Genomic DNA, 24,518 nt, shown 5'->3' on the forward strand with positions numbered 1-24,518 from the left:
ACAACGCATTTATACATGAGATACCTCGTGGAAATGAAATGAACATATACAAGCAATCTGATTTGTAGTAGATTGTCATTAGTACATAAAAGCTTTTGACACAAACTATATTTACAAAATGGAATCAAAATCATGCAACTATTCAATTTCAATCTTAAAGACATTAAGATTTTTTTAATAGTAAAAAACTGATTAGTTTCATTTAAAAAAAAAACAATGTTCAACATAAATTAGACTTTCTTAGCTGTAGTAGTTGAATTATAATTTTAGAAGACATTCTTTTTTGGAACAAGAACAGTTAGGTTCCATACTTATATGTACCAATGATGTTCTGTGTGATTATTCATGACACAAAAAAACCTAAGTATTGTACAAAGTATCAAAGAAAAAACTTTTGGAACACATAATGAGTAATTTTATGATTACAAAAAGTATTTTCAAAAAATGATCCTATAAAAAAATAGTGAGGTTTTTGTACATTTGTGCCTTTTATCATCTATTGATTTTTATATAATTATAATCAAATTATAAAAATAAAATTAATAGTTAATTATCCAGTCGAGGTCTTTTGCTTCGTAGATCTTCAGGAGAATCATTTGTGAGATCTCGTTTTCTTTCCGTGGTATTCTAAAAATAAAAATAGTATATTTTAGAACTATTTATTTTTAAACAGTGAAAATATCTCCAATCAAAATGTATTTAAAAATTATTACTTTTTTGTCCCATCGTTGGTGCAAGTATTTCAATACTATTGTTGTTTTTTCCGTCACAATCACTGAAGAAAAATATTAAAATAGTTTACTCAATATTATTAAAAGATACTTTTTTAAATGGATTATACCTTGATCCGAAGGATGATCTTTTGTTGGAATATAAATAGATGGCCGCTTGATAGTAGTTCTATTAGCACTATCAGTATGAAAATTGGCAAAATTTTTTTCATTTATTGATGGCAAGCCGCTTAGAAATTCGGCTACCGACTGTAAAACAATTTTGATATTAAGTAGGTCATAAGGTAAACATAATATAAATTAATTTATTAATGCGTAAGAAATATTTTAAATCTGAAACAAATTCTCAAACATTGGATAACTATGGAAAAATATTTACATTTGATTAGTAGAAAAATTATTTAAAATTAAAAGATAAAATAAGCCATTCATATTCATTTTTCAAAAAGGTAAACAAGAACACTTACATACTTAAGTTTGTCTAATAGTACTGATAAACGCTACATACAGTCTAGTTACAATTTTCGAGATTCAAGTCTAGACGTAACGTAATTTCAATTTAAAATTTTCCTTGATTATTTACTAGAAAATATTTGCGTTCAAGTACAAAATTTAAATGATTTGCTAGAAAATCATACATTTTTTTGGGTTCTTCAAAGAGTACAAGTTTGACATCTTTGCAAGCTTCACAAATAACTCTTCACATATTGGCATGCACCTAACATTTAGACTTGCACAAATGATCATCATGTAATCAATATCGCAGTTAGAAATTAAAGGAATCATTATTTAAATGTAAAAATCACAAGTTTATTCAATAACATCAAATTTAACCTCATTAATGGCATGGTGAGAGCATGACGAAAAAAATCAAATAAAATACTTTGGGTTACCATTTTGGAAGATTCGCTGCGATCCAGTTTGGTGATTGCAATTTTTCAACTTGGTCGTAAACACACGATTCAATCAAAGGACTTTGCAGTGCGAATCGAGGAAAAAATCAACTAACTTTTACAGTTCTTTGTACACTTTTGCACTGCAAGCAGCAAGACTCCAGACTCCAGAGGCTTGGACAAAAATTAACAATTGCAACGAAAGGTGGCGCAAGAGCCAATCTCAGGCCTCAGCTCAGCTGCTAGCCTGGCAGAAGGCAGACGCTGGTTTTGGAGTTGAGTTTATGACAATACTAAACAGACTCGCAGGCTGTAACTGCAAGCTGCAAGTTTGTAAATTGCAGCGTTGCCAAAGCTCTGTATTACCTTACAGACTGACAGTCACGCGATCGTTCGAAGTGTGACGGTACATATCGGCTGCAACAACGCGGCAACACGGCCAAGAGAGACGGATTAACGCTATTCGCTGCCATGGATATTGTAGCCGCTGCGGGGAAAAATCGGCGGTGGTGGCGTCTCTCACGGTATACATTTTAAAAAACATTGAAAAAAGAGCAACCCGTAGAAGATACCGCACTTCGCGTGTGCAGCACACTTAATAATTGCACCCGTAAGAGGCGTACTACGGTGCCATATAGCGGTTGTTTACATATAATCATAAGGAGGACATAATGCGCGAAGTCAGTTACAGTGAATAAAAAAACGGCAGATGTTTTGCGTGCAGTGCAGGATTATGTATCGCTATGGTGCGTTATGTTATGATGAACTGCTACCGGGTATCAGTCTGGAGCCGCGGCTGAAATGTCATTGTGCAGTTTGAACCGCGCGTAAAGTCAGATATTCACAGCCGTACACACGAGCCGCAACCTGTTGCTCTGAATTGCTGATCGGCCGCGCAGAGCGTCGCCAACATCCGCGATCATCATGCAGGACGACAAATGGATCGATCTGGAGAAATCCGCCTGCTCCAATCATTATCAGTTCAAGGTCGAATCGGCTTACGGAGGAAGCCATTGCCCGAGCACCATGAGCTTTTCCCAATGTGCGTTTGACAATGACGATGAGACCCTCATCGCCATTGACAACAACGGCATCGCCTACTGCATCGATCTGTCCGATTTTCCGTCCTATCGTAAATTGGGCTGTGTCGGTATGAGTACCTTCGTCACCTTCAACCCTTACGACAAAAACGAATTGCTGATTGGTTTAAGTTCGACGAATATCAAAGTCATGAGGCTGAACGCAATAAACGATTTTTGCTCGTTGACTGGACACACGGCCCCGGCGACCAGTGTGTCATTTTACAAGGATTACTGCATGACCTCGTCCAGCAAAGAAGTCATCGTCTGGATGGTCAAGTCTTATTGTAAAATTCATCAGCTAAGGCTGAACACCAAAAATATTGTCGTAAAAAAAGCCATGTTTTCCAGCCTTGGCTTGGTTGCAGTTTTGTATGCGACGAATATAATTCAGTGCTGGCCATTCCAACAATTTGAAAAGGATTACAAAATAGATATGGAAAAGCAAGGATTAAAAAGTGTTGTTAAAGATTTTGAATTTACCAGAGATGGGAGAGCCATGATTGTTTGTGGATTACAAAATAAGATTTTAGTATTTAATGCAACCAGGTGGGATGTGCTCAAAAGTTTGGAATTTCATGATAATTTTTCTGGAGGTAAGCAAGTATCGATAGTACCAATGCCTCTGGATGGTGGTGCAAATTCCATTGTGGCTATCCTTACTTCTGATTGTGCCTTAAAATTAATAAGTTTAGCATCTTCTAGTGTTATTTATAATTGTTGCAATGTACTTACTGGTATAAAGAAAATTGCAGTTTCACAAAAAGGTTGTTATTTAGCAAGTATTAACAAAAATGGTTCTCTGGACCTTACCTTTCTTGAAAAAATACTAAATATTAAATCAGACTCTGGAGTCTTCAATGGTGTAGAAAAGCCTAAAAATCAAAGAAAAATTCAGCCTAATAAAAATGAAGAACATTTAAAGTGTGTGCGTAATGCTGTTAAAGAAGAATTGAAACTTCAAAGATTAATTCCAATTTTGAAAGAATTTGGAGAATATCCAGAAAAACATAGACGACTTATATGGTCAACAATAATGGAATTACCCAGTAACAGAAAAGCTTTTGTAGATTTATCAAATAAAGTGCCTCATCAGGCTATGTTTGATTTATTAAAAAAAGATTCTTTAATAGAAAAATGCAAAAGTTCTGTATTAGGCACAACTTTGAGTTGTTTATTACATTGGTGTCCTATATTATCTGAGTGCGATTTTCTTCCCAAGACAATTATTCCATTTGTAAATATTTTCCAGGTAATAAATTATACATAATTTTTCAATAATAATTGTAAATAATTCTAATGATTGATCTTTGAATTTCAATAGAAAAGTCCAATTCTTGCTTTGGAAACATGCTTGTTTGTACTCATGAACTATTGTCAGAAATGGTTTGAATATCATCCTTTGCCACCTCTTAATATATTAGGCATGGTTGAAAATGTGTTATTAGAAGCAGATCCAATACTTTTTGATTACTTCTGTGAACAAGGAATAACAAGTACAACTTATGCATGGCCACTTCTTCATAGTACTATGAGTGAAGTACTTTCAGTCAATGATTGGTTAATTCTGTGGGATCATTTATTTTCATTACGAAAACCTTGGTTTCTAATGATGTGTACCATAGCATACAGTATTTTATATCGGAAAACAATTATAACAAAATTACATACAATAGATGATTTCACACAATTTTACAAAACTGTTGGTCATGTTTCCATCAAAAATATTCTCAAGATTGCTCATAAATTGGACAGAGAAACTCCTCATAGGATTCATCCACATAGATACCTAAAGTTTGTTAAATTTATTTTTTTTTGTTGAACATTTAATTAATATTTTTATTAAGTTTTAATTTACTAATATTGAATCAACTTTAGAAATGATGTAAACACATTGCCAAAAAAAGGACCTTATCAACCATTTCTACAATATGAATTCCCCAAGTACCTGACTGATGAATTACGTGGTATTACTTTAAAAAAACTTAAAGAAAAAGAGCGCCGCTTGCGTGGTTTTCAATTACATGCCATGGAACTTTTAGAAGAGAAAAGGCTCCGCGTCGAAAGCGAAAACTTTGTTCGAAACATTCATGAAATGAGACTAAATGGTAATTGTTTTATTACTCTAAGCTTGAATTAATAAAAAATTATTTTTTGATAATTCAGTGATTAATACATTCCAAAATTATTTCAGAACTTCGTAAATGTTATGAAAATCAAGTAAAAGAAGATGAAAAATTATTAGAATATACAAAAAAAAAGACTGAAGACTTGGATCCATGTAAATATTTAAGTAACGTTGATACAAATTGGAATGATATTTGTTCTAGTGGAAGATCAAGATCAGATTTAACTGATCACGAAAGACGCAGGAGACGAAAACATCGGAGTAGTAGATCTTTGCAAGAGCAAGTTGATAGATTAGAGTATGAAGTTCATCATTTACTTGCAAAACTTCAATCAAGACCAAGATCTAGATATAAATAAAATGTACATTAAAGGACTGATGATTTTTTAATTCTAGTCATCGAATAATGTTTATTTTGAAATAATTAAAAATCATATTTTCTTATTCAATTATAAATATATATTTTTATTTAGAAAAATAAATTTTATCTAAATACTTAAGTTGATAACAGGAATACATTTGCCTAAATCGTAAATGTTTCAAAACTGTAAATTGCTTTGTTTTAATCATATTTTAACAAGGAGTGTACTGGTGCTTTAATTTTGCTACGGCCATTTAATGATTTAAGTTCCATTACGACAAGACATTCAACCACATTTACTCCAACTTTGCTTAAAAGCAGCTCAGCAGCTGACATTGAACCTAAACAGAAAGAGTATAAAAATAAAATTTTTAGTAATATTTTTATAAAATGTATTGATGAAAATGGTCTCAATTTATTTACCTCCAGTTGCCAACAAATCATCCACAAGTAGAGCCTTTTTTTTTCCTTTGATTCCAGAGGCTTGTATTTCAAAAGTATCCTATAATTACAATTATTGAATAAGTTAAAACTCAAAATTGTTATTTCAAAAATGTAAAAATAATTAACTGACCTCTCCATATTCTTTGACATAGTTTTCACTGAAAATTTTTCCAGGTAGTTTACCTTTTTTTCTTATTGGTATGAAAGGTTTGGCCAGTTCTACACTTAAAAGTGGACCCAATAAAAATCCTCTAGAGTCCAAACCTACCACGCAGTCTATGTCCATTAGTGCAACATGTTCGACTAATAGATCTCTCAAAGCCTGTAAAGCGTGAACATCTTGCATAATTCCAAAAATGTCTCTGAAAATTTTTTTTTATTTTACAAAAATTGAAACAAGAATTATACTTTTGTAAGTATATGATTATACTAAAATATAGTAAATATACAATATAATACTAAAATATGAAGGGTAAATTTACCTAAATATAATGCCTTCCTTTGGAAAATCAGGATAGTTTTTAACTGCTTTTTCAAGAACTTGCAATTGCTGTTTTTTACTCATTTTCAACGAAGAATTTTGAAAATTGAAATGAATGTATCTGAAAATAAAAACATTTATAAAACAGTGAAACTATCACATTTCATGTACAAATGTGCTCAACAGAAAATTCAGCGTCATTAGGTTAACAATATATGTTAGTTCTTAAAAATTATTATTTTCTTGAGCTATCTCATTAAAGATAATAGTAAGTGACGTAAAAATTGAATATTGAGAACTGGCTCTTAACTTATTTTTAAATTTAAATATTTGTTACTTACGTGCCAAAACGAAGGAAGAGATGTGATACGAAGATGTGTTGACAACCGAAAATTTAGAAGAAAAAAAAAACAATTGATTAATTTCACTGAAGAAGCATAACTAATTGAATATGAAATGTGTTCTTAAATTGCCCCAGCCACATGCCAGCGTGTGACTGCAAAGTTCAAAATGTTAAATGCTTCAATACTCGATAGGCGTTTGCACATAATTACACATGCTTGAACTCATCTATCTACAGTATGAGCGGATTTTTAATTTGATCGAGATCAAGATTGTGACGGCGTTAATCTAGCATGGTAAAACAACATTGTCAAACGCACGTAACAGGATAATAATCATAATTTTTATTGTTCACACTGTATAGTAAGTGTATATGCACGATTTAATTAGAAAGTTAAATAACTGTTTAACGATAGACGCGCTATCAACGCGCGTCATAAATAAATAACAAGTCAATTACGACTCGGTAAGGTATAATTGGTTTCCGCTGAACGCAAAATTTTTCGTTATCTCCGAATCAACAACAAATTTCACGTTTTTTAAAATATAAAAACCCATGATATCGTCGTCTTGCGCAACTGCGACTGGATTTCTGACAGTCACGATACCTCTTACAGCGAATTCAGGCTATTGCATATTCGCTGCAGCTGTGCATGAAAACAGTATCTGCTCCGTGTCATTTTACCCAATTGCAGTATAAAGACTCGAGACGCCTAGAGGTGAACAACATACACAGATAAGAGTGCGTGTTAGTTGGGAACTACGTTTACATTGTGATAATAATATAAAAAGCTCCCAGCGTAAGCATAAAAGTGTACGTATATTATACACAAAGCAAATATGCTATGAGCGCCGCCGATGATGCATCAGTGGAGAGACTCGACTTGCTGCTGCTGATTCGTAACAAAATATCAAGTGGTGTCGTGCCTAACTGAGCCAACCTTATAGTTGCGGAGTTTATAATATGCTATTAGTCATCGTCACGACATTGTCAGTCGAGTATCAGCTGCTATCAGTTTAACATTGTGCCCAAAATCCATATGACAGCGTAATACGCGTTTCTCGTAAAAAGAAAGCCTAAGCTACGCTTCTGTCGCTAAAAACGTAATCCAATCGTAACACATATTGCAGACAGGATCAAAAAGATCGAACAAACATCTTTGTATTTTACTAATCGCAAGTGCGAAACGAAGAATTCAAAATGATGAGCCTTTTTGCTGGTTCGCCTTTCGATGCCGATGTCGGTAAGTTTTTATCTTTAACTATGATGATGATGTTTTGACGTTTGTTGTGCTGCACCACCCTTTAAACGGGTTGATAGGCGTGTTGCGCATTTGACGTATCATCGAGACTTGTTTACATTATAACCAAAGACTATATTTTCTGTCAACAGAAAAGGCAACAGATCACAAAAGAACTTCGGAAGATTGGGCCCTTATAATGGAAATTTGTGACAAGGTTGGTAATTCCACTCAACATGCCAAAGATTGTCTGCGTTCCATTATGAAGAGGCTGTCAAATCAAGATCCACATATTGTCTTACTAGCCATAACTGTGAGTGGTATTAATTAAGAATGCTTATATTGCAACAGATAAAATAATAATATTACACATTTTTTTATTACTTTTCAGTTATTAGATGCTTGTTCCAACAACTGCGGCAAAGTCTTTCACTTGGAAATTGCCTCAAGAGAATTTGAGGGACAATTTATTAAACTACTCAACAGCAATCGCAATCAACCTGTTATTTATGAAAAATTGAAAGCTCTTTTAAAAAAATGGGCTGAAAATGATTACAAATCTGATCCACAATTGAACTTGATACCAAGTCTTTTGAACCAATTAAAAAATGATCACGATTTTTCAACAGTTTCTGAGCCTGGGGTAATTATTTTTTAAATTTAAATTACATACTTTTATGGGTTACATGAATACTATGTATTTAAATAATCAATTTTCAGCCAAGGAAATCATATGCTCTGAGTAAAGACCCTAATGTAGTAGCAAGTGCAAAAGAAGAGGAAGAGTTAGCAAAAGGTATTACAAAAAATTTAATAATGTGATTATTTTAACAATTTACTTATAATTAAATTTCATTTGCAGCTATTGAACTATCTTTAAAAGAAAGTAGTAAGCAGTCTGTATCAATCTCCCATAGTTCTCCTTCAACAAAAAAAGTAGCTAGTCTTTACCCTAATGTTAATAGTACATTGTTAACAACAAGTAATACAGAAGGAAGAAAAGTCAAAGCTTTGTATGATTTCGAAGCTGTTGAAGATAATGAGTTAACTTTTTCGGCAGGAGAAATTAGTAAGTACACAATGTTTAATAATTTCTTATATTGAAATTAATATTTAAAATGAACGTTTTAATTTTTAGTTAATATTTTGGATGATTCTGACCCTAACTGGTGGAAGGGAAGCAACAATAGAGGTGAAGGTTTGTTTCCTGCTAACTTTGTGACAGCAGATCTATCTGTCGAACCAGATCAATTTACAAGTAAGATATAAGCAATGTATACTAAAGTTGTGCAAGGCATAACTATGTAAATTTTACAATGTTGAATTCGGGATTATTACATACTTTTATTCCAGAACTAGAAAGTAATAAAAAATCAGTCCAATTTGCAGAAGAAGTAGAAGTGAAAACAGTACCGAAAGAACCTGAAGTGGTTTCTATTGAAATTGATGAAGATAAGATGGATAGACTTTTGCATTTATTGCATGAGGCAGATCCCCAATCGAATAGTACAGATTCACAAGAGATGCTTGATTTAGAAGGTAAATTTACAATACAAGTTTCATCTTAATTTATGCCAAACAATTACTCCATGGCCCAAATTTTTCAGCTCAAGTATCTCAAATGGGACCTCTAATTGATACAGCTTTAGAGAAAGTTGATAAGCAACATGCTCAACTTACTCAATTAAGTTCTGATCTTGTGGAAGCTATGAATTTATATCATACTCTAATGAGAGAACCAGCTATATCTAGTTATGTTTTACCAAAAATGCCACCACAGCAAATGGTATACTCATATCCAATGAACAGTGGAATATATTCACAAGGACCTCAACAAGGTCCTCCTCAAGTTCATCCTCAAGGTATGCCATCTCAAGACAGTCATCATCAAAATGCACATGTATCCATGGTGCACACAGGACAAGTAACACATCCTCAAGGGTTACATACCCAAGGGCCAGTACCACAAGGTCATCATCCACTTCAAGGATCACAGCCACAAGGAAATCATCCACAACTTCATCCATCGCATGTAAATGTCAATTGAGCTTATTGTTATTTTAAAATTATATATCCATACAATTTCATGAAATTGGTTTTCTTTTACAGCCAATATTTAATGGAATGCCTACAGGTCCTCAATATCATATAATGCCTAATTCTCAAGTATACGATGATATAATAAATTCACTAGAAGATACTTCTATTTCTGAAAGACACTCTATGCCATTACCTACACAAAATAATGCTTGCTTTCCTCGACCTAGGTTGGTACTATACACGTATAAATATTATTACCACTATCTAAATAATTTTTTTCAAATAATTCAATAATTATTAATAATATTTTTAGCTACCCACCACAAACGAATCCTGGCGCAGTACCCGTCGGCTATATGATGCAAGTTGAAAATGGCTCGGCAGTAAATCAGCAAACACAATTTGTGCCACCGAATAGTCAACGACTGATGTAAGAGAAAAATCAACATCTTCATCGATCAATTAACACAGTTATTAGTTATCATGTGACATTATTTTGACACATTGACGACAACTTTATTTTCCTTATTTTTTAAAATATATATTATACACTATAAATGACAAACAAATATCCACTCACATTATAATACTTATATATAACAAACTTAAGAATAAGACCATGCAGATTGCTAAAAACACTAACTCTTGAAAAAAACAAAAAAAGAACTGGCAAACATCTCGCAATAACCCTAGTAATTCAACGAAAAAAAGAACTATTGAGCATAAACGATGCATTTATTCAATGATATTTTTATTAATCTTCCTCAATTTATTAGTCAAATTAGAAAAGAGTATTTTAGGGATTTGAGATAATTTGACTATTTGTAATGTACCACGAATTTATTTTAAATTATTTAATCTGTTAAGAGAACAAATAAAAACATTAACTTTTAAAAAACTTGTTCAAATTTTAACGTTACCATAAAACTCGCTATAACCGGTGTGACTATTGTAATATTTTATTTTATATGCAAACTCATCAGACAAAAACATTGCAATTAATGATAATAAAATGTATAAAAATTTATTGACGAATACCGGTGCCGTTGAACGAAAATTTGATACAGGATAAGTAGTCTAATAATAAGACTTTTATAGTTTTTTACTAACGATGTGTAAGTGATCACACTTCGAATAGATAATTGTCAGGTTTTTCCTATAACTGACGTAATCCATCAAGTTACACAAAAACCATAAGAGCGTAATTAAAATCAACTAATGCTGGTACTTTGAGTGAAAAGTTATTTAAATTGACCTGCATTCGAAACAGATTTGTATGTGATGTGGTCTATTGATTTTTTTAAAATACGTAACCACTGTTAAGGGGGTATGGTTTAAGCTAGCTTATGGTAAGCGATTGTTTCGTTGTAAATAACACACAGATAACATTGAAAATAATAATTTATTATAGATAAAGTTGTAAAGTTACGATAAGAAAAAAAATGTATACAGCTTATATTTTTTGTGCCCAGCGCCGCTGCGTGCCGCGTGCAATTTAAAAACGTTGAAGCCTGTATTGTATGCCTGTGATGATGTGTTTATGTGTGCAATTTTAAAGGAATCGATTTTAAACGATTTTGATTTCGTCTCTCTTCCTCTCTCTCTCTATACTCCTTTTTACTCAAGTCATTCAGTCAAACTCTTTTGCATATTAATTTATAATTGAAACTCATCGTTGGGCGTAAACACCTTTCCACACTTTTAAGAGACTATTCAAATAATTGCTATATGTACGGGTACATTTGCGAATTATGATGCATTACAGTTGGCGTTTTTTTGGCAATAAAGCCATGTCTGTGTGTGAAAAAACAAAAAGTTTATGAACTCGAATGTGATTACAATTAAATAGATAGCCGCGATAATATAAAGCAAACGTTGTTGTTTACGTATGCCGCGTATATTGTGTGCATGCGTTGCTCTGAAACTTTGTAAAACTACATTATTTATTTATTTAATATGATCATTATTTATTGATATTATATGATAATATATGAATTATTGATTATAATTATTAAAACGAGAAATTTCATTTACCTACTACCTCTTAAAACTCACAACCATTGTACTAATTTTTACAAAAAAAAAAAAAAAAAAACTAGACCTATCCAATACACTTCAAGTAAATAAATTTATTACACGTTTTTTGTGTAAAGATAACATTAGCTCTGTAAGTTGTCTGTATGCTCTTATTAACTCATTATCATATTAATTATGTTTGCTATAAATAATTTAAAAAATGTTCAGTCGTATAAAAATACAATTATTTAATATTTCATATTCATATTAGGTAAATATACCTATCCGGCCACCCAAAGATACTATTAAATTAATAAACTAGATGAATTTCGACACAGTACAATATATTTTCAATTCCATAAATATTATACTTGTAGAGAAAATTAGTAGTTCCCTTGAAAACTATTCAATCTGTTTCCTCGATCAATTTATAATTCGGAATTCTGATCTGGTCGAAAAGTGGGCTCTATTCGGTACAATTATTAGTCCAGTTTTCGACCACCTACAATAATCCTTAACAATTTTTATTCAAAAAATTTTTTTTAATTTGTAGATCAACAATAAGTTTCTCATGCACTTTTAGACACATATTTTTATTTATTATGCTTTTAGACTTCGAAAAAAAAATTTAACCGAGTTTTAAGTTCAGGGTCATTAACGGCTCAGTGGAGTGGTCGAATATAAGACAATTTGCATTTTTTTACTTTAATCATTTTGTTAGTAGTATCACTNAAAAAGACCTCATCTTTCGATTGAAACAATAAAAAACGCAAAAAAAGTGGCGTTTTTCGAGATATTCGAGTTTGAATGTTTACTTGCATTTTCCGAGGTGAAAATGGAAAATTCCGAAAAATCGGACCTCACCATCAGAAAGCTGAGGAAATTTCCTATCAAAATCATTAGTTAATTATTTTTTTGAGGGGCGTTTTGATACTTTTACAGCGAGTTAGAAATTGAGTGATTCGGCCAAAAAATGCCGTGCGGCAGAGCGCTAGGACACTTCAGGAAATTTGCCCCAAATACATTTCACAACATATTAAATGAATCGCTTTTAATTATCATATTTGCATTTTTCTTTACGTTATGACCAAGAGAAAAAATAAGCGTCCAATGCAATTCGTTTTCTATATTTCAGTCCCCGAGGCGGCGGCAATAGAGGCGGTGAAAAAAGAAAAAAGAACGAGCCGTAAATGTGCCGCTTTTATCGATGGGGTTTGACCATATTCGTTATAAACGTGCAGCACAACATACCCTCTTTTCGAAGGCGGCGGCATTTATAAATACAATTCAGTATATTAGTGTCAAGATGGATATATAGAGTCACCGAGCGAAGACGATATACTTTTACCTGCTTTGCGCTAAACTGGCTCAAGGTATCATCGGGCGCTGCATCGCGCACTCTATGATATAAACATGACTTACCCTCTATGCATTTTATAAAAACTTCTCGAGTGATATAATATTTTCTTTATTTTCAATTCTTAACAAACTCTTTTCAAATCGCAATCGATACGCGTGCAGAGAAAATAAAAGTCATTCAAATTATCCTTGACAAACTTTCTGTATAATTTTAATTTCTTGAGCAGCCTTGTGTGCCAAGAATTAGACGGATGATGAAAAATGTATCATTTACTTACGTGCACGAGCGATTAAAGGACGTCGAAACTTATATGTAGCTGTAAAATACAGAACGATACTTTGAAAAGAGTCTAAGGTAATAATTCCTGAGGATCGCGCGACGATTTTGTAGATTTCATAATAACGAACTTGTGTTTGTCGTATTCGTCAAAGACTTAACAACTTTTTTAGCGACGCGACATGTTTTTTCCTTCGAGGAGCTCTGACGAATAATAACAATGCGGAGCAAATATAGGAGCACGCAGAGATCAGACGATTGAAGTACATATTAAATATTTTTCGACACTCGTCGTTCGGAACTCGTGAAACTTTCACCGTAAAAAGCGTCGCGATTTATGTATGTATCGACGGAAAAAAGAAGAAGATTAAATAAAACGTTACATGCGTCTATTATCCATTAAATACGTCTGAATTAACATTTATTTCTTACTTTGATGCCTTACGAAATGAAGAATCGATCGTGTCCGAATCATATTACTTTTTTGCGATTTTGTAATTGGGATTCGAAAAAAGGAACAAAAGAGCCAAAAGTGATAAGCTATTAATAATTGATTAAAAGTTTTTTTCTTATTTATCATTCGACAGCCTTTAAAGCACGCCAAATATTTGTTGATCCACGCCTTTTATCGGCTATAAATAAAACGCGAGCGTGTCTGTAAATCAAGTTGCCTTTTTTCGACCATCCTGGCCAATGCTTTTTATTAATATACACGTAAATCGATGAAAACAAGTGTGCGTACCTTGATTGAAGGTATTTAAGAGACGTATACGTATTGAGTAAGGAAACTTTCCAGAAGCTTAAATACACGCGACAACGAGAATCGGGAATTTTAAAATTCGTTGTTGCCGCGACGCAGCACACGTTTATTTGAGATTGAAGGCGAATTAAGGTAAGTTCCAGCGAATATCATAATGTGTGTGTGTGCGTAAAAATATAAGTGACGCGATCACTTTTGGCATTTAAAAAATGTCGCTATATTTTGCCCGTGTCGATACACGAGTATACTATTCACGAGCAAAAATCATTCATCTTCGGAGAAACCCGAAAAATTGTAATTTTTATCGATCTTGACCTGCGGCAAACGCGTGTATGTACGTATGAGACATGTACCGAGCCCATCGTAAAAATTAAAATATCATGAAAAAATGTCTCTATGTACGAATCAAGGGAATTGGCGAAGATGACTCTGTTGGTTGAAAATTCTTCACTGCGGTAAATAATTATCCTTTACCTTCGCCATGAACCAAATGTGAATAAAGGATGGTACTGCTGTGTGATTATTTGCGATATATATATTCTGCGGAGCTGCACCATAAGCGCCTTCATATAGATAGTTATAAAGCGCAAAGAATTAGTCGTTATACACGGCAGGCGAGGAGGTCACGAGCTAAGCAAAGTCGTCTATTAGTCGAGTGTGTATCTGTGTGTGTGTGTGTGAGTTGTGTGTAGGTATAACACGATATACTGTAATACACATTGTGCCATTTCGAAGTTTACACACGCTCTCGGCGGCACGGCGTAAACCGTCGACCCAAGTCGGGGACTTTTTTTCCACTCTTGTACTTTTTTTTTCACTCACGCAGGTGTGTATTATAAACCCGTTTGTAATATTTGTCGTGTGTATGTGCCTTCGCCAAGAGAGCAGCTATATGTAAAGATATGTAGAGGAGGAGACCGCAGAAGATGCTGCTATCTGCTGCCGTGCTTGTATTAGTTGTGACCGCAATGCAAAACAGAGAGAAAGAAGCGTGTAATGTTATATCGCGCGCGCAGTAGCGCGGCTTTGGCCACTTTAACTTGTCTTACTTTTTTGAAAGCTCTTCGACCGTTAAACATTGCGTGTACCGTGTGGGTTTTTTCTTTCTCGCTCTTGCTCGCAGTCGCGGTGCGCGTCCGTCAGCTTCATCGAGCGATTGACGCTTTTCTTGCACACACACATCTATGGTGTCTCGTTGTACATCAAATTTCTTCTCATCTGCTCGGGATATCGCGAAAGTTATTTGGAGCAGCCTTGAAAGACAATTATTGTGTACGAGCGAGAGTCCGCGCACACGCGTTTCATTTTTGCATGATGCTGCTGCAACACGTCTCGTAGCCGTCGTCGCTCACGCGGCGTAAAGTCGACAATTATTAGCGCGATTAGCAATTCTGCAATACTCGCCGTCTCCGTATAGGCCGGGAGAGATGCATCTAGCTGATATAGAATAACATTTTCCTTTTCTTTGGCGCGCGCGCGCGCTTCCACTCGAACTGCGCGATAATGTAATAATTTACAGTCGATGCACTGTACGTCGGCTTCTGTACGCGGAGCCGCGCGCGTTTTACGCACCGCGACGTGCCGCGTCTATAAGCGCGAGAGAGCGATTGTAAAACTACGATTGCAGATTATTTATTGTGCTTGTGTACAGTATGTAACCACGTGTTCACGTATACTTTATTGTTCTCGCCACGCTGTGCGCGCGAGAGAGAGAGCACACACTTGTATGCTTTATCGATGAATTATGCCGAAGAAAAAATTTCATTAACTCTTTATATAGCTTTAATCGACGACGAGGACAGAAAAAAACCAGTAGAACGCGTTCGCCCAACTCTTCTGTACATTCGTTTGTTACTTTTATCGCGAATAACGCGCGAGTATCCTATAGGATATGTCACGCTTCAGATATGAAAGTTTTTTTTTCCTCTTCTTTTCCTTACACAAAATTTTTATCCTTCACTCGAGAACTAGCCGTAAGAGGAACTTTTTCCCTATACACACATACGCATCTCTCAGAAAGAGCCTCTCGAGCCTCTTTTGGTTTAGCAAAAAAAATTAAAAAATTAAAAAAACCAAGAGAGAGAGAATTTGAAAATGTTCCGATCATAATGTCATCGATTTATTCAAAATATCAAGCTTTATTGAATTATTATGCTCGAGGTAAGCCAGAATCGGTTGGCAAAACAAAATTTACAACAAAAAAACATGTCCATTTTACGACCGAACTGCGAGAGGGATGATATCGAGCTTTGCACGCATCAAGCATAAATCATCTCGCTCGTAATCAATATTTAAACTTCCATAAATGTCAAATATTCCAAGGTTGTAGCCGGACAACGTCTCGCTACGGAATCTATATTTATGTAATCTGTACCATAGCTAACTCTCGCGTCTTCGTCGCGGACTTTAATCGTTCAATTTCGAGTATCAAGATCGAGCTTCTGTACCGTAACTCATTTTGGCCTTTTTACATACGATTATGTGAATGTTTTTTTCCTTTTCATCTTCCTCTATCGCGTGAGCATTACTCACGCGATTACCATGTCTTTACATAATATTTTTCAATATAGAATAAGATAATGTATTTTTATCATTTAAATTGATTGTCCCATAAGTCACCTTAGATTGATAATCCTGGGAAATAAAATTTTCAATTTGCAGGAAAATCGGCTCCTCGGCCAATTAATATTTTTACGGCCGCCCATGCACCAACAACGATACAAACTGAAAATGTTTATTATAAAAATTAACGCGTGTTGTTTAGATGGGAAGCACGATAAATAAGAAAATTGAATTAAACTTTTTTACACCGAGGTTCATACCGATTGAAATGAGAAAATAGAGATGCGCGTGGCGCCCGCGATGAACAATCTTTATGCACACGCACTTTGAATTGTGTTTTCGTGCGCGTCGCAATACTTCCATGCCATGCGCGATAGGCATATAGACTCAATCTTGTCGTTGCTCGTGTGTCTCTACACACATATGCGAACTTAGTGAAAGTTAACGAGGGTCTCGGTAGGCCCAACTCGCGCTGCATATATCGTTTACGTCGACGTTGTCTTACACGCGCGCTTAAACGTCCTCACTCTGTACTGGCACCATAAAGGTGCATGAACGTATATAAGCCCGACAGCAAATCTCGTACGTATAATGCATCCGAGAGCTAACGATGCATCCAAGAGATACGTGAAATTTCAATTGCCATTGTATTTGCATATTGGAAATGCTCGTATGTCGCTCGCGCGCGAGACTAACCACAGATCAATTTGTTCGAAGCTTTGTCGTCGTCGTCGTTGCCGCCGCCACGACATTCATTGCATTTGTGCATGTTGAAAGCGTTTGTCGCACCTTCCAAGCCGAAAAAAGAAGTAAAAAGAAAACTTCAAACTATTTTGTTTTTGTTTTTTAAGTAACAAGTTGAAGTGACGATGAATTGGCTAAGCGTCACGCGGCCAAATCACGTGAAAAGTGTATTTTTTACGATTATTAGTCATTAAAATACATCACCCAAGATATCCTTTTAAGAGATCGTAAAAAGCAATCCTCCGGGTCGTCGTAGTCGTTACCTTATCGTAAGACGCGCGCAATCGAGCCCCATAACGATTGCCCGTGCTGGCGTTGAAATTACCCGCGACGAGTAGCAGAGAGCAGTTTTAGACGTCGATTGAAATCTCTTTTCCATGGTCTCGGCTGCGCGCGTACAATAAGTCAGATCGATATTACACGGAGACTCGGGAGAGGCGTTTCTGGAGCAACACACAATAACTTCGTTCATCTCGTATGTATGGTATATTATGTACCATCTATCGCACATAATTTACAAAGAACACTGTAGGCGATTATCGCGTCTCGATCGCTCTGAATAAATCACGCCAAAGACAAAAGCTCCATACATCACGAAAAAAAAAGAAAAGAAAAAAAAGTCAAGCTCGGAAGTATGTGGTACCTATATACATATGCACGACAGCTTCGCGCGAACAAGCCCGAGGAAAAGTCCTCGAGTGACAAAGGTCAGATAATAAGCTTATAATATTTGCGCGCGCGAGGAGTCGCATAAGTGCCGCATAATATACAGGTTGTCAGGCCCAACCTCGTGACTCGGTCGTCATTGCATTATCATCGTCGTGGCAGAACGAGAAAAGGCAGAAAGAGAGGTGGGTTGGGAAGCTATAGGAATGACGGCGGCTATAGGATGACGACGATGATGCTGATGATGCTGCTGCTGCTGTCTGTAAGAGTGTGTAAAAGCATCTGCGGCACCGGAGTACACGCGCCAAAAAAGTGGGGATATGGCACACGTCTATATAAACTAGAGAGATTTTGCCTGGCTTACCATAAGCTCACGGGGTCTGCTGCGTTGGATAGACGCGGCGATTACGTATCGATCAAGCGACGTGTGCGCGTTTTTTTTTTAACTGTGATTTTTTAAAAGTGATTACAAGGTGAGTGCGACACTTTGTGCCCAAAACCATTTGTATCTTCCTTTCTTCACACCTATTTTCTATCATCCGACTCTTTTATTTATTTTTTTAATTTTTTGTGCCGCGCAAAACTCTTCTCAGTGTTAGGTGCGAAATAGTTTTCATTTTTGTTCATATCTGCAGTGCTGCTAAAAGTGTCCTGATGATCAAGTGCGAAAAACGTGACGCTATTTTTTACTTTTGCCCGTAACAATGCAACATATAGATTTTAATCGAGAAAAAATTACATAAGCTTTCTTTAGGGGTCAATGTATCGGTATTGGTTTTTTTTTTCATCGCTTACCATTAGAAAGTTAATTTTTGAAATGATACTAACTCAAAGAAATCACTTTTAAATTTAATCAAGCTGTTTTGTAATTCGATCTAACTGAACTTACAATTACTAGGCTAAATATTTTCCGCTCCTTACCCTCTTCTCATGTCTAAAAACTAATAACAATTAATTGAAAATTTGAAAAAAAATTAATGTTAATTATTGTTCAGATGAAGTTCGTGTTGTTGTTGGCTTGCGTGGCCCTTGCCTGCGTTGCGGTCACAGACGCACAACAAGCGAGGCAACCAACCAGGCCCGGACGATTCCTGTCGCTGCCAGTTCCACAAAAATGCGCAAATAGTGAGTTCAACATCTTTTCATATACATATTCACCTGCCGTAAAAAGCCGTATATAAATTATGCATACCGTTTAAAGTAATCATGAATCTCATTCCTCGAGTTTGCAAATTATAACGTTGACACTTTTTTTTCACCTCCTGTGAAGTAAATCAAATTGCCATACAGCGCATTGAAGTGAAATAAAAAAAGAGCACTCAATATCGTATACGTGCGCTCTCGCTTTCATTTTGCAGAATTTCGTCGAGCGCATTGACATGATATATTGTCACGACGATACGTTATACTTTGCAAAGCCGCTCGATCGCGCCAAGTATATATCAGGGAAAAAAGATACGATATTATTATGTAGTCAAAGCGTTGAACAAGAATAATCCGTCGTCGTCTTTTTGGTCAACGAGCAACTTTCATCGACACACACAAGTCGTTTGCAAGATAAATAAACGGCGGGTGTGCTTTTCTGGCACTTAAAAAATTGATCCTCTTGAAAAAACTTTCACGAGGATCACGATGCACTCGCGCTTTTAAATCGCAGTTCGAAAGAGAGGGAGACGCTTCGAGAAATATGTTTACAAAACGTGTGCAACGAGCGGCAGGAGCAGCTGCAATTTCTCTTCCGCAAACACACATCGATTCGTGAATCGTGCGCTACATGTGTACACAGGGCTTTTTTCTTCTTCGTCTTGTTCGCGCGCGAATTCGATCATGCATATGTGAACACATTTGGACGCTCTCGATCACCGAAAGTGAAAAGTGCACCTGCGGAAGGGGATTGCGAAATTGTTCCCTCGGCTCGTCGACGGTGGCTCACGATTTTTCGTGAATACGTTTCTGCGGGCACGTGAGTCGAATTTTCGATTGATAGTTTAATAGAGCGAGCGCGAAAGTCCTCGCGCGTGGCTAAAAACTAATATTTATCTTCGAGCTTCCTTTTTCCGCGTATACTCATATACAGACGTATTATATCAATTCTGCATTATACAATCTGGTAATGGTGCAAATCTTTGAGAGTCGCACTGTAATAAGATGGATAAGTGCTAATTTGTATCTCCCCGTCTCTGTCGTGCGGCGCAACGAAAGTAAAAACGTTGTTGCAGCCGCCGCCGCGTTGTGTTGAATAAGTCGGGGCAACTGACATCCAAGTGCAGCGCGGTTATTAGCCTCTATATACATAAGATATTAAACGCCCGGATTCATCGCGCCTTTATCGGACTGTGTGTGTGTGTGTGTATACTTTTCCAGGTTTATCCGAGAAAATCCACGAGCCCCCTGATCATGATAAATGAAACGATCTTACGCTCGGGGCGTTAAAATTAAGTACCCACGAGGCGCGATTCGCTCTGCGTGTGTGTGAGTGCAGAATCGTTACGTGCGCTCGACCCTCGACAGATTTTCATAATCTTTTTCTTTTATATATATTATACGGCTATTATAACATTATTATTATGGCGGCGTAATGAGCCGCGCGTTATCTTACGTAACGTAAACAACGCCTCACTTGCACGTCGAAGCGCAATCCCCGCGACGAGGATTCTTAATATCTCATTCGATGGGCTATTGTCTATGTTTGGCTTTTTTCTCTCTCTCTCTCTTGATCGTAACGACTTTCTCTGTCTCGGAGGAAGAACATGCCGACTCGAGTCTCGTGTCAAATTCGAGTGGACATAAAAAAAGCTCTGATGTAACAGACGCGTGTGTCGCGCGTTGTAAGTATTATAATGTACACTGCAGAGGACTTTGACAAAACAAATATTTCCCAACCATCGTTGTTGTGTACGTACGATAAAACCTGCGTATAAGTGTGGTTCCTTTCGCGTCTCACGCACTTTACTCTCTCTCGCTGGCTCGATCCGTATAGCTTGCGAAAATCAAATGCCAAGCGTTCAGACGTGCTCGTCCGGTCGTTGCAGCCATACGAGATTTTCCAAAAAAAATAAAAAAAATATCGTCTACAATGTTATCTAGATAGAGCCGTGACTGACTTGGGAATGAGAGAAAAAGGAGATATTTTAGCATTGCGTAGTACGCGCCTGCGACGATAAACGCTAAAAAAGCCGCGCGATTTTCTAAATTGCAAACTGCGGCTTGCGTACGTGGAAATACCTTCGGATCTTTATCTTCGATTGTTTACGATCTGGAAAAATGTTGGCTTAATTAAAACGCATGAATTGGATTACACGACCAAGTGCAACGGACGATAATGCGCCGCTCGACCTATAATATATTATAATGCAGCACGCACGCGTGCACACGTATATAGACGCAAACGCAGCTTGAAAATATAATGACGACGACGACGATGATGACGATATGACGAAAGTATCTTTACATAATCCTTCGAATGTGCACACAAATGAGCATATTATTATATTTTATACATCCATGCCATTAGGTCAATTAATCAATGGCGATAGAATATTTATAAGCGCTCGTGGCGCTCGTGCAGATGTCCATCACGTACACATCGACACACTCGCATTACTCAAACCGAATTATTCTCGCGCGTTCATTATTATTCGGCGGTACTCATGCACAGGGAAAAAAATCATCGAAGCTTGTAATCGTGCCCTCCTCAGGATCTAAATGCATGGGTAAATAAGATGCCAATGCATCGATAAAAATGCTGTCTTCTATCTCGCGACTGCGATCCTGCGCACCGATAATGTTTGTGCTCCGAGTGAAAACGAAATTCGCGTACTTTATCAGGATATGCTCTTCTTTGTGCGCTCCCTACACAGCGCGCAAATTTACATTTGTTTTCGTCTCTAGCTGCTATTTTGTAGCGCATGCAAAGATACCTATCTGCAGCTCTCTTTCGCTACCGTTGCGCTGCACACTCGCTTCACTTTCTATTGTGCGAGAACATCGTCTACGCGCACCTGTCGTTTAACGAAGATCGAGTGTGAGAATCACCGGAGAACCAAAGTTCCAAATTGTTTTCGTTGTTCCCTACGAATTTCCACGATACCAAGAGATTATGTAGATTAGTCGTGCGAATGTTTTCGCACATTACGATTTTATTCCTTTACTCGAGATTTAACTGCTTTGAAATTCTGAATTAAATGATGATATTAAAAAAGAAACCAGCTGAGGAGCTGTTGTTTTGGTATATATAGCGATACATGTAGAGGCCAATTGACCTTATGAGCTATCTTTGATGTCCTCTTTCTCTTCGTGCGACTCTCGTTAAAATTGCAACATCGCAAATGTATAATGCGCTACAATCGTCGTATTTCTACTCCTTTTTCTTTTTTTCAAGCCTTAACTTGACAAATTAAACAATCCTTGAAGGAGACGGAATTCACTCAATCGTATATGTAAATATATGGAAATAAAACGTAAATTCATGTTTTTTTTAATTTCTCGTTTTTCTCAACGCAGGGCCGAAGGAATGGAACTTCCGTGGACACAACTACTTCTTCAGCGGTCACGTGCAAGCCCATAAAAACCAAAAAGTCGACTGGCTTGACGCCCGCAACATTTGCCGAGAATACTGCATGGACCTCGTGTCGATGGAGTCCCAAGAAGAAAACAACATGATCTTCAAGCTCATCCAGACCAGTGAGTATATAAAATGATATGAAATATTTATCGGCCGCGCGTTAATTTGGTAAAGCGCGACGCTCGGCAAGGCTAACCAGCACTGCTTGTCAAAATGAAATAACGAGCTGGTCGGATAGCGCGCGAAATCGGCATCGATGCGCACATTACGTCGGCTCTTTGTTTTATTTTTGGCTCCTATGCATCGGAATCGATGTAATTGCATTTGTAGTTTCGCGTAATAATGACGCGCGGAACGTCTCAACTATCGTCCATAAAGAGACGTGGCAATTTTTCGTATTTTCTCTCATTGCATTATGATCCCGTGTACGCGATCGATCAAAGTCTCGTTTGACGCGCGGCTCGTCCATCAACTCTTGCACAATTTTCGATCGCAAGAAACCTCGACGGCATAAGGTGCATTACGAGCCGAGAGCAAAAACAACGAAATATGCCTGCGTTTACGCTCGTGAAAATCTTCAACACTTGGAAGATCCTTGCATCGATATACTGAATCTTCTCTATCTCTATGAGATGCGTTAATATATTTTACGCACATACAATCCAAGGATAAAAGCGACTTTATTTTGATGGGTCGCAAGCGCTTGACTCTGCCCTTACGCAACTCCTTAAACCTCCGCCTCCGTACTCGATTTATTCAACTTTTCCGAGATGATATACGAAAGATAGCGAGGCACGCGTTGCGCGAGTTTTGTTTTCCGCGGAATTAAATAGTCGATGAGAAAACGTCGAGAGATTATGTCCTCGTTATACTCATTTTTTTCTTCTTCTCGGTTTGAAAGATTAATCACGAGAGATACGATGCACTTTTTCATACTCGTTCGCATTGTTCGAGATTAATTAACGATCGTTCGCGCTAAGTAGTACTTTGAGCTACCTTTTTTCCTATTTGACTGCATAGAAATTAACAGTACTTTTTTTTCTCCCTTCACAGACGACGTGCCCTACATCTGGACATCCGGTCGCATCTGTGACTTCAAGGGCTGCGAGAACCGTCCAGATCTTGAACCTAAATCCATCAACGGATGGTTCTGGTCCGCCAATCGCGAAAAGATCACACCCACCAACCAGACCCCAATCGGCTGGACGTTCAACCCATGGTCCAAGACCGGACACAAGAAGGTGCGCCAACCCGATAACGCCGAGTACGACATCAACAAGACCAACGAGTCGTGTCTGTCCGTCCTCAACAATGTCTACAACGACGGTATCGCCTGGCACGACGTTGCCTGCTACCACGAGAAGCCCTTCGTCTGCGAGGACAACGAGGAACTCCTCAACTACGTCGCCAGCACCAATCGCGGAATCCGCCTTTAAATTTCTCATCACCTGCCGAGAATAAACCTCGAATTTTTTTCATAAGGCATTCACTTTTGCGAGCGAAAAAAAATCATCAACACCCTCGTTGTATTTTAGTTCATAGCTACGTAGAAACTCTTCCGGAATTTGGAGATGAGATTATACAGAGAGAGAGAGATATATATGTGCTCGCGAATTCCGGTTTTCGCTAGTTATTTTTTTTAATTCACCGAATTATGTTTTTTTATGTATGAACTCTATTTTAGTTTTATAAACAAATTCGCATCATCATAGAAAATAAAAAAATTGTTAACTAAAATTAATACGTATCATCATGTACGAATCATAAGATAACTTATCTTTTTCGTACGCCATCTTATTTATATGAATTTTGTATTATTATTCATATATT

The 24,518-nt window shown here is 36.6% G+C and overlaps 5 protein-coding genes across 6 annotated transcripts; 3 read left to right on the forward strand and 2 right to left on the reverse strand.

The window, feature by feature from the left end:
• Window positions 1–58: 58 nt before the first annotated feature.
• Window positions 59–1,846, reverse strand: LOC106650224 (DET1- and DDB1-associated protein 1). The gene is made up of 4 exons (XM_014368145.2): window positions 1,625–1,846; window positions 842–980; window positions 714–775; window positions 59–627 (listed from the first exon to the last, which is right to left on the reverse strand). The coding sequence occupies exons 1-4, from the start codon at window positions 1,625–1,627 to the stop codon at window positions 547–549; spliced, it is 285 nt and encodes a 94-aa protein (XP_014223631.1). The 5' UTR covers window positions 1,628–1,846; the 3' UTR covers window positions 59–546.
• Window positions 1,847–2,143: 297 nt separating this feature from the next.
• On the forward strand, window positions 2,144–5,252 carry LOC106650194 (TBC1 domain family member 31). The gene is made up of 4 exons (XM_014368101.2): window positions 2,144–3,955; window positions 4,028–4,497; window positions 4,582–4,811; window positions 4,898–5,252. Exons 1-4 carry the CDS (start codon window positions 2,549–2,551, stop codon window positions 5,188–5,190), a joined length of 2,400 nt encoding a protein of 799 aa, XP_014223587.1. The 5' UTR covers window positions 2,144–2,548; the 3' UTR covers window positions 5,191–5,252.
• Window positions 5,253–5,261: 9 nt separating this feature from the next.
• Window positions 5,262–6,955, reverse strand: LOC106650197 (adenine phosphoribosyltransferase). The gene is made up of 5 exons (XM_014368103.2): window positions 6,459–6,955; window positions 6,119–6,238; window positions 5,767–5,998; window positions 5,616–5,694; window positions 5,262–5,533 (listed from the first exon to the last, which is right to left on the reverse strand). Exons 2-5 carry the CDS (start codon window positions 6,199–6,201, stop codon window positions 5,394–5,396), a joined length of 534 nt encoding a protein of 177 aa, XP_014223589.1. The 5' UTR covers window positions 6,202–6,238; window positions 6,459–6,955; the 3' UTR covers window positions 5,262–5,393.
• A 222-nt stretch (window positions 6,956–7,177) lies between these two features.
• LOC106650196 (signal transducing adapter molecule 1) lies at window positions 7,178–10,638 on the forward strand. Its single transcript, XM_023461224.1, has 10 exons — window positions 7,178–7,703; window positions 7,853–8,013; window positions 8,092–8,343; window positions 8,421–8,496; window positions 8,563–8,769; window positions 8,839–8,958; window positions 9,054–9,239; window positions 9,308–9,732; window positions 9,810–9,967; window positions 10,054–10,638. The coding sequence occupies exons 1-10, from the start codon at window positions 7,661–7,663 to the stop codon at window positions 10,172–10,174; spliced, it is 1,749 nt and encodes a 582-aa protein (XP_023316992.1). The 5' UTR covers window positions 7,178–7,660; the 3' UTR covers window positions 10,175–10,638.
• Window positions 10,639–14,199: 3,561 nt separating this feature from the next.
• LOC106650025 lies at window positions 14,200–24,323 on the forward strand. Of its 2 annotated transcripts, none has more exons than XM_023461243.1 (4): window positions 14,200–14,284; window positions 19,120–19,249; window positions 22,628–22,807; window positions 23,742–24,323. In XM_023461243.1, the coding sequence occupies exons 2-4, from the start codon at window positions 19,120–19,122 to the stop codon at window positions 24,122–24,124; spliced, it is 693 nt and encodes a 230-aa protein (XP_023317011.1). In that variant the 5' UTR covers window positions 14,200–14,284; the 3' UTR covers window positions 24,125–24,323. The 2 variants fall into 2 exon arrangements, with proteins under 2 accessions (XP_023317011.1, XP_014223286.1); XM_014367800.2 differs by lacking the exon at window positions 14,200–14,284 and adding an exon at window positions 18,514–18,597.
• The last annotated feature ends 195 nt before the right edge of the window (window positions 24,324–24,518 follow it).

Source organism: Trichogramma pretiosum, unplaced genomic scaffold, assembly GCF_000599845.2.
Source record: "Trichogramma pretiosum strain Unisexual culture from Peru unplaced genomic scaffold, Tpre_2.0 scaffold15, whole genome shotgun sequence".
Classification (NCBI taxonomy): Eukaryota; Metazoa; Arthropoda; class Insecta; order Hymenoptera; family Trichogrammatidae; genus Trichogramma; species Trichogramma pretiosum.

Excerpts from the sequence above, each read along its gene's own strand:
- LOC106650224 (XM_014368145.2), bottom strand. Across the intron at positions 776-841 it reads AGATCATCCTTCGGATCAAG|TGATTGTGACGGAAAAAACA; the intron begins GTATAATCCATT and ends ATTTTTCTTCAG. Across the intron at positions 628-713 it reads ACCAACGATGGGACAAAAAA|AATACCACGGAAAGAAAACG; the intron begins GTAATAATTTTT and ends TTTTATTTTTAG.
- LOC106650194 (XM_014368101.2), top strand. The coding sequence starts at position 2,549 with ATGCAGGACGACAAATGGATCGATCTGGAGAAATCCGCCTGCTCCAAT. Across the intron at positions 3,956-4,027 it reads CATTTGTAAATATTTTCCAG|AAAAGTCCAATTCTTGCTTT; the intron begins GTAATAAATTAT and ends GAATTTCAATAG. Across the intron at positions 4,812-4,897 it reads TCATGAAATGAGACTAAATG|AACTTCGTAAATGTTATGAA; the intron begins GTAATTGTTTTA and ends AAATTATTTCAG.
- LOC106650197 (XM_014368103.2), bottom strand. The coding sequence starts at position 6,201 with ATGAGTAAAAAACAGCAATTGCAAGTTCTTGAAAAAGCAGTTAAAAAC. Across the intron at positions 5,695-5,766 it reads ATGTCAAAGAATATGGAGAG|GATACTTTTGAAATACAAGC; the intron begins GTCAGTTAATTA and ends TTGTAATTATAG. Across the intron at positions 5,534-5,615 it reads TGATTTGTTGGCAACTGGAG|GTTCAATGTCAGCTGCTGAG; the intron begins GTAAATAAATTG and ends CTTTCTGTTTAG.
- LOC106650196 (XM_023461224.1), top strand. The coding sequence starts at position 7,661 with ATGATGAGCCTTTTTGCTGGTTCGCCTTTCGATGCCGATGTCG. Across the intron at positions 8,344-8,420 it reads CAACAGTTTCTGAGCCTGGG|CCAAGGAAATCATATGCTCT; the intron begins GTAATTATTTTT and ends ATCAATTTTCAG. Across the intron at positions 9,968-10,053 it reads GCTTGCTTTCCTCGACCTAG|CTACCCACCACAAACGAATC; the intron begins GTTGGTACTATA and ends TAATATTTTTAG.
- LOC106650025 (XM_023461243.1), top strand. The coding sequence starts at position 19,120 with ATGAAGTTCGTGTTGTTGTTGGCTTGCGTGGCCCTTGCCTGCGTTGCG. Across the intron at positions 19,250-22,627 it reads TCCACAAAAATGCGCAAATA|GGCCGAAGGAATGGAACTTC; the intron begins GTGAGTTCAACA and ends TTCTCAACGCAG. Across the intron at positions 22,808-23,741 it reads CTTCAAGCTCATCCAGACCA|ACGACGTGCCCTACATCTGG; the intron begins GTGAGTATATAA and ends CTCCCTTCACAG.